Source organism: Anguilla rostrata, chromosome 19 (assembly GCF_018555375.3).
Source record: "Anguilla rostrata isolate EN2019 chromosome 19, ASM1855537v3, whole genome shotgun sequence".
Classification (NCBI taxonomy): domain Eukaryota; kingdom Metazoa; phylum Chordata; class Actinopteri; order Anguilliformes; family Anguillidae; genus Anguilla; species Anguilla rostrata.
Window position 1 is genome coordinate 10,415,937 of NC_057951.1, and position 9,112 is coordinate 10,425,048.

Consider the following 9,112-nt stretch of genomic DNA (forward strand, 5'->3'; position numbering starts at 1 on the left):
CACAAATGTAAACTGACGGTGTGCCCACATCCACAGACTGCTAAAAGACTGACACGTTAAAATAGAACATTAAGTACAACAGATGACTTCACACCAACCTGGGAGGTGATGCGAAGGGTGGGGATGAGCTGTCTGCCGTCTGTCTGTCCACACTGTAAGAGACACAGAGAAGCGGTGAGGGGATGGCTTGAGAGCCAGCTGGTGAAACTGAATAAGTATTAAACCTCCACCATAAGGAAAGCATAAGACAGGCAATTACAGCTAGCATTAGTGTTTGTACGGGTGTCTGAGTCACAATGGTACTGTGACTATAACCTTGTCTTAGAACAGTCTGCAAATGTAATGCATTTCCCCCCAGTCCCTTAATCATGACAGAGAAAAATCACACCAATTAATCATGCCCCAGAGTAATTTACCTTTACATCTGGGCCTACAGAAAAAAAAAAACCTGCAAATGGATGATATATTCTCTTGATAACGAGTAATGGCTGGGCCGAGGCCAAAACCCCCAAAATCAATAAATTTAATTTTGCAGCAGGGACACGCCCACACACACCTCAGCGTGCCAGGCTGCGAGGCACTTAATGTTGCCGTGGCATCTACCGAGCGAGAGGATTCGCTCGAGTGAATCCTGTGGAGCCGGACACTGTACAATGACTCACGCAATCGCTTCGAAGGGAAAGGAAATGATGCCGATGTGCTCGGACAATAAATACATATTCGTCAGTTCAGTGAGTCAGAAATACCGTCTGCTCAGTCGCACATTCCACAGATACACCGCTACATTTTTTTTGGCTGCACACAGCCCAGTTTCTCTGCGAGTAGTATCTCCTTGACAACTACAGACTGTCCTTAAGGACGAAAAATTTAAAGACCCAGACGCTGCATGAAGTGCACACCAACCGCAGGAAGGCACGGCAGCATCCATAAGCCTGTTAATGCACATACAGACATGATGCTGACAACGGAATACATTTAAGCTTTCTCAGGGTGATGATGACTGCCAAGATGGGGGTGCCAGTGATGACGACGATGATGATGATGAGGATGAGGACGTGGGGGCCCTTCTCCTCATTGCAGTTTGTGATAAAGCCACGTGTCACACACACTGATTTTTTTTTTTGAGCTTAATGGTGACGCCAAACTGTCAGTAACAGCAGAGTAGGGCACGTCTGTGTAAATTAAGCCAGTTAAAGGGTGAGTCGAGTGGAAGCAGCTACACTGTTAGCTGATGTGGATCAGTGGCATCACTGCATCAGTTTGGCATTCCAGTACGGAAGGCCATTTGAGTAAATAACAAGACATTAATGTCGTGTTAACAGGACGTGAAAATGTGTGTTAGCACGTAATATTTTTCCATATAATGGAAGGCCAAACACAACAAAAATTGACACGTTAACGTGCATTTTCTGGTTGTGGCCGATGAGGGACCTTCAATCAAAGCCGTCGTACATGTTCATGAGGAGGGTTGCATCATTGATGTCGAACAACAACGCAAGGGAGCACGTCGTGCATAAATGACTGATGTGGCCGTCTACGCACATGCTAGGCACGATGGCAAGCCGTTTTAACATTTAATCGAACCACACTCCTATCTCTAATTACATTTTAGATATCCATAATATCATTTCTCCTAGTCAAAATTGTATTCTCACTAGTCAGAATGGTAATTAGAGATATCTGCAATGCCATTCTTACTAGTAGAAACAGATATCTACAACTTTATTTCCCCTAGTCAAAATCAATTTAAGATATCTTTAAATCCTTAAAAGGTATAAGCGGCAGTTTTAACATTTAATAGCTAGACTGGATGTGTATTGCAGATATCCATAATTCAATTCTTCCTAGTAAAAATGAACATTTCAGATATCCACAATGTCATTCTTTCTATCCACAATTGTCATTTCAGATATCCACAGTTGGCATTATGACTAGTTAAAATGCAATTTCAGATATCCGCAATTATATATTCTAGATATCTGAAATTGCATTTTTACAGGTCATAATGCCAATTGTGGGTATCCCTAATTACATTTTTACTAGTCACAATGTATTTTGCATATTCAAAATTACATTATGGATATCTGGAATGGTTTTTTATTTTGGATACCTGAAATTAAAATTATGACTAGTGGATGGCTATGCGTAATATGCGTAATATGCATAACGTCAGTAATTTATGCACGACGTGCTCCCTTGCGTTATTGTTCGACATCAATGATGCAACCATCCTCGTGAATATGTATGACTGCCTTGATTCAAGGTCCCTCATTGGTCACAACCAGAAAATGCACGTTAATGTGTCGATTTTTGTTGTGTTAACGCGTAAAAATATTACGTGTTAACACGGGCAAACTCTACTTGTTAACACGCATTTTAATGTCATGTTAACGCGACATTAACGCCTCGTTGTTTGCTCAAATGGCCTTCCATATTCCCGGATGCGCCTGACGCGAGCTTCTGTCTGTTGTCATCACTGACGCTGTGCACCGACAACGCTGTGCCATCCTCAGACAGCGCCACAAAACCTTTTTCGTTGCAGACCCATCCAACATCACAGCAACGGCTCGACCAGAGAAAGGGGTGAATATGCACATTCCTGCACGTTGAGCAAAAAGAACCATCTTTCTCATCCACTGCGGTGAAGGACACCAACGGAGGGATCTCATCTTCTGTAATGCAAAGCGCACACATTGCTGTTTTTCTCCTCTTTAATTCTACAAGTAGCTAAACCGGGATTTGCAAGAATGCAAAGAAACGCTGGTACATAAGAGAGAGTTGGATCGCCCTGAATATAGCCTTGGTGTTTACCGAGGGGGGAAATACAGGAAAGAAAAAAAAACAGAAAACGGACGCTGAACGGAATATCGACCGTGGACACCATCAGACATAACCCGGTTTCATCACTTTCCACGGATCACGCCTCTCGGTCTTCTCGGCAAGACACGATCCAAATGAAGCTGAAGGTTGTTCATAAAATATCTCCGTAGCAACCACAGGACTGCGTTTGATTTCAAGGTAGATATCAGACTAGTTTATTTGTATTTATCGCTTGCGCTATTTTAGGTTAAAGGAAGGTGATGAACGCTTATTGAGACTATTTTTAGACTACAAGTTCAATGTCATTGCTCCATTCCTGGTGCTGTCTTATTCTGCAAGGGCGAAGCTAGAAGACAGACCCCTGTGTGTACAAATACAGGGCTGGACATAAGGTTGTGTGTGGCGAGTTTCCCCATAGTAATCAACGGAAAGATTCAGACGCGTTAGTAGGACAGGCATAGATTGAACACTGATGTGGATTTTGCAAGCCTGCCCCAGCGAATGATGCTGGCAGACGACATGACAAATTTAGCAGGCGCATTTGAATGCACAGCTGTATTATCGACACGCATAAGCTGCCCTGCGCCAACGGTCTGAGTATCGGTAAACAAACACGCCCTTCATTGATCTGTTGATCACCTGTCCGCTTTAGGCTGCTGGAGGTCATTCCAGGTGAAAAATCACAACAAACCGTTACCAGTTGGGAAGCTTGGGGCGATGCTGCCGGCCGTCGAAGCTGCGAAGATCTATCAGACCAACTACGTGCGGAACTCCCGGGCGATCGGAGTACTGTGGGCGATATTCACCATCCTGTTCGCCATCGTCAACGTGGTGTGCTTCACCCAGCCGTACTGGATCGGGGATGGCGTGGACACGCCGCAGGCCGGCCACTTCGGCCTCTTCCACTACTGCGTCGGAAACGGACAGTCTCGGGAGCTGACGTGCCAGGGGAGCTTCACCGAGTTCAGCGCCATCCCCTCCGCCGCCTTCAAGGCCGCGTCTTTCTTCATCGGGATGGCCATGATGCTCGTCATCACCTGCATCGGCTGCTTCGCGCTCTTCTTCTTCTGCAGCACGGCCACTGTGTACAAGATCTGTGGCTGGATGCAGCTCGCGTCCGGTAAGTGACACGTCAGTTTAGCTATATATCTGGTGTATGTTGCGGGGAATTGCTGATTTGCTGAATCTCGTGGCACGCGTAATTTTGGGTTGTCGGGCCATACTCAATGCATCAGGGAAGTTAGGATGATGGGACATCTGTCCAGTTTTCTGGATGTCTCTTGAACGTCACAATGAATATAGTAGAAACAGACCATTTTTGGAATACTCTCCTCAGGACATTGTCCTACAGCAAAATGGTCACCAAATCAAACACCCCCCAATGTCCCGGAAACTTTTTGTGTTATTTTGGTACATAATTATGCAGTTAAAACTGGAATAACATCCTCCCACAATTGCTCAAAAATTCCTTGGCTGATTAGCTCGTATCTATGGAGACCAAAGCAGGTCAATACCGATTCAATAGCTGCACTGCAATTAAGTCTTATCCTGTGGCCTTCTGTTGCCAAAACCACTTCCAAACAGGAAGCCTTTCTAAAGAGGGAGGAAACTCTGTATTCTGAGTGAGTGAGTAATGGGAACGGTACCGCTCCAGTCCTGTAAGACAGGACGATGGAGGCAGGGGCTCAGATATCTGATTAGATGCTATTACTTCCGGGGTCATGGCTCTACCTTTACGTGCCATTGGCTGGTTGATAAGACAGTCCATGATTACCCATCTGGTGATGCGTTTGCATTGCGTACCCGAGGGGAGGGGCACTGACCAGTGTTACAGCTCCTGAGTTGTTGATTGGCAGCACCTCCACGCCTCAGTGGCGGCGTGGAGCTGGTGTACACACCTGAGGAGCACGGTCAAGGCATGGCAGCGTTTAGGATGTCTGGTCTGCCGTCACACAAGCAAAAGCGCTCCTCCATTTAATAACCTCTCACAGGAACCGCGACAGAGCTCAGCATTAGCCCAGCAGCATGACCTTTTTATCTATTGTCTTTGTACTGCCACTCTCCACACTGCACTACAGTTACCGCTAAATGTGGAAAACATTCAGCGCCTGCTGCTGGTGATAATCATCCCATTCCCATGCTTTTGCTACGGTTTCCAAACTCAAAGTCGAAATACAGACGTTTCCTCCCCAGTGTAAACACACCGGTTGCTTCCATGCTGGAGGAACAGAAGGCGGTAAACTCATATCTGTCACCGAAATGGGGAATGAGCAAAAAAAACGGAACCCGGAGCTGTCATAGGAACGGGACGGGCGAGCACGAGGCCTGTGGAATGAAACGGAACGAGATGAGGGGCTGTTCGGCTGCGGAGTTCTTAATGAGGGAACAGACCGAGGGAGGGGGCGGGGGAATTTTCCGGGCCGGACTGAAGGCGTCCGTGCTGCCTGTGTGTGTGTAAGCAGGAGACAGCCCCGCGCTCATTACTGCACGAACGGAGTCTCCGGAGTCCGAGGTCGCCATTAGAGAGAGAGAGGGGTGCGCATAAAACATCCTCTCAGCGTATAGCGCCTTTCTGACCCCGGGAGTGCGCACAAGAGCCGCTAATGAGACACGCGCTGTCCGTTTCCTTCGCTGACAAAATGAGCGTGTGTGTGTGTGTGTGTGTGTGTGTGTGTGTGTGTGCGTGCGTGTGTGTGTGTGAGTGAGAGAGAGTAAGAGAGAGAGAGAGAGAGAGAGACTATCTAGTATCCAGGCTACTACAACAGATAAGTCAGCTGCAAGATTTAGTCATTGGGCCCAGGTTTGGCTGCAGCAGTGGTGTGCTAATGCTAGCTCTGCTGCAGCTGCACCCTAGACAGGCCTCTTAATCCAGCGACACTGAAGCGGAGACCGATGAGGAACTGCTGTAGTTGTTTGAGAAACATAATTAGGGAAATGAAAGAGATATGAGAGCAGGTGTATTTATTGTATAGTTGTGAGACCCACTTAAAAACCCAGAGCAGCAAGTGCAGCCCCGTGACAAGAGAAGGTAGCAGGGTGTAGTAACGGGCTCGTGTGGTGCATTTTGATATGGGCCCATGAACTGATTTCAGCACACAGTCCAGTTTCATTGCCCTCTCCCTCTATCCCCCCCCCAGGCGTGTGCCTGGTCCTGGGCTGCATGATCTTCCCTGACGGCTGGGACTCGGACGAGGTGCGGCGGATGTGCGGCGAGCGGACGGACAAGTACTCGCTGGGCGCCTGCTCGGTGCGCTGGGCCTACATCCTGGCCATCATGGGCGTGCTGGACGCCCTCATCCTCTCCTTCCTGGCCTTCGTCCTGGGCAACAGGCAGGACGGCCTGATGACCGAGCAGCTGCTGGGGGACTGCAAGGGTAACGCCCCCCCCCAACCCCGCAAAAACCGCCGCACCCGCGCGCACATGCACGCGTGACGCGGTTACCACGGCAACGGGACCATTCCACACGGGGGAAATAATTACATTTATGGGAAATAAACCCATATAGCGTATTCAGTTGAATAGTATTTTTTTTGTTAATTTCAGTGTTTAAATAACGTAGATGTTAATTGGTATATTTCACCCCTGTACTATTTCCAATGCTTAGCAATATTAACAAAGTAGAACTGAATGCAGAACAGTAGAGCAGGATTTATTGCAGACACGCTGTGTTAATTGAACCCGGGGGCCAGTGACCCCCGTTTGGATTAACTAATGGACAGTTACACACCTGGCCATGAACCTGTCACAGTAAATCACAGCCACAGTAAAAAAAATCACTCTGTCAATGCAGAGAGTGACAGGGAGGAGCGAACAGACTCCTGTATTCCAGACATCCGCGGAACCACATAGCACTGTTTACAGCAATTGCTGTTCCCCCTGCTGGTTGTTACCAGTATTGCCACTACTTTTTCTATGTCTATCACACAGCCTAATTACTGTCTCTCGTTCTCCCTCTTTCCTTCCCTCTCCTGTTGCAGACAGTGGAAACGCCTAACTCATACAGGTGGGTACGCCCGCATGTACAAAGTTCAAAGACAAATGACTGAATGAAATGCACCCTCACGCCCTCTGGTGGTAGACTGAAACAACGCAGGGTTAACGATCCAAGAGCATACTTCAAAACACCACTGCAGTAGTGTTAATGCACACATGTTCAGGTAAAAAAGTACAGCTGTAGCAGGAAACTGAGTCTTACCTGAAGTCCAGTGCGTTCGCACAGAATGACCGAAATAAACGCTGTCCACTTTGTTTCCTGTCTGGCAGGATGTTGCGGTCCCCAGTAGGGGGCAGCTGCCCGTGGTTCAGAGGACAGCTGCCCACAGCGGTGGGTGGAGGGGGGGAGAGAGGGAGTCGAGCCGGAGAGGCAAGGAGGACAGGAGAGGAGTGATGACTTCATCAGATGACCGACAGCACCCTCTCAACCAAATGTAAAGAAATTATCTTCCAGAAACTTCTCTGCACAGTCCTTACCTCACACACACGTGCACACACACACATGCGCACACACATAGGTGACCTTGTATAAAATAAAACCAAACCACCAAATACGAAAACCACAAGCATATTTATACGTGTACTTCTGAAAACACACTCATGGTCTAGTCGGTAAAACACAAAATGTGTATCCCTTTGTGAAGCCAGTGTCTTGTTTATACATTTGTGCCCATCCCATATCGTACCACAGTCGGTCTGGACTGTAGAACATCAGCCCAAATGTGGCAGTCGGTGCTGTGAGGGGCATGTGGGGTGCAGTCCCATGTCAGGTGGGGTCGAGGGGGGGAAGGACAAAGATTTTTCTGGCCAGGGCGAGGTACTGAGTCCTGCATGCGGGGGGCCGATCGACTGTCCCAGCATTTGACCCTGCAGCGGCCAATCGGATCTAACAGAGGATGGCAGCGCCCCCTACAGGGTTTACTGTGTACCTGCAGGTCATGAGCCCGTTTAGCAGGGCAACTGAACTGACAGCCTAGCCTGGGGGTCAAATTACAGCCAACCATAGATATTAAATTAGCTCTTCAATTATTGAGAAGAAAAAAAGTATTATTCTGCTTCTGTAGATGTCTGTGATAGTTCTGCATATTTTAAGAATCCACTTTGTATACACAGACGTAAAAGACGTCTAATCTGTGCATTGTCGTGTAAATAGTTTGTGTATTTGGCCCATATGCACTACTGGCTCACAGTAACAAGCATCTGAAGAATCCAGCCATACAAGACAATCTAGTGGACCTTTAGTTTACACAAGATACTACACAACACTTCAATAATCTATCCCACAATACATTGCGGTTCACCATTTAAAGCAGTGACAATGTTGATTAGATATGTTGAATGTGTGTTAGTTTTTCGTCTTAATAGACCTTAATGTAAACGTGATGCAGGGTATTTGTAAAGATCGATATTTACTTGTGCAGTTACTGTATATTCGGGCCAATATCGTAGTGTTCGAAGTGCTTTTCCCTGGTTCCTACGAGGGGATCGTTTCAGATATCACAGCTCAGACATCTCCTGCTTCAGAACATCCTACCTCCTCTACAAACCTCCTGTTCCTTTAGTCTGTTCCAAACACCACCACAGGATCACATTTTAAAGCTTGTAAAACGAAGCACGTTGAATGTGTCTAAAAGTTGGGCGTTGCGAGCAGGCTGTTGATCCGGCACACTCTAAAGGAGGAGGATCACATGCTCAGCTGTGACTGACACGGGTGAGATGCTGCTAATGACGCAAAGGCACATCCGCCCTGCACGCGTGTGTGTGTGAGTGTGTGTGAGTGCATCCGTACATGTGTGTGTGTGTGCGTACGTCTCTCTGTGGGCAAGCACGTGCGTCTACAAGGGCCGTCTCCATGGCAACGCAGGAGAACAGCCCTTGTGACCACGCTGCCGTCTACAGGAACAGGAAACGCCTCGGGCTAGCGGCACAGAGCACCGCTCGGCCTCCGCGACACAGGTGCGCAGGCACAGGTGCGACCAGCCGGCCGAAGGGCGGGGCTCTGGAAACGCAGCGGGAAGTCAGCTACATCCGTTCGCTCTCCTCCGCTCTGCTTCACTGAGGGATTATTAGTCACGATCAAACGAGCCCAAACTCTGGATCAAAGGGAGTGTGTGCCGGGGAGCGGGGAAGTGACTCATAACCGCTCAGAACACGGTCACACACACTCTCACTCTCACACTCACACACTATCACACTCTCACCCTCACACACTCACCCTCACACCCTCACACTCACTCACACACACTCACACACCCTCACCCACTCTCACCCTCACACACACACACTCACACACCCTCA

At 48.0% G+C, this 9,112-nt stretch overlaps 1 protein-coding gene across 1 annotated transcript; it reads left to right on the forward strand.

Moving 5' to 3' along the window:
• The first annotated feature begins 2,249 nt into the window (after window positions 1-2,249).
• Window positions 2,250-8,371, forward strand: LOC135245880 (LHFPL tetraspan subfamily member 3 protein-like). The gene is made up of 5 exons (XM_064319239.1): window positions 2,250-3,018; window positions 3,473-3,940; window positions 5,958-6,194; window positions 6,799-6,824; window positions 7,085-8,371. Exons 2-4 carry the CDS (start codon window positions 3,538-3,540, stop codon window positions 6,813-6,815), a joined length of 657 nt encoding a protein of 218 aa, XP_064175309.1. The 5' UTR covers window positions 2,250-3,018; window positions 3,473-3,537; the 3' UTR covers window positions 6,816-6,824; window positions 7,085-8,371.
• The last annotated feature ends 741 nt before the right edge of the window (window positions 8,372-9,112 follow it).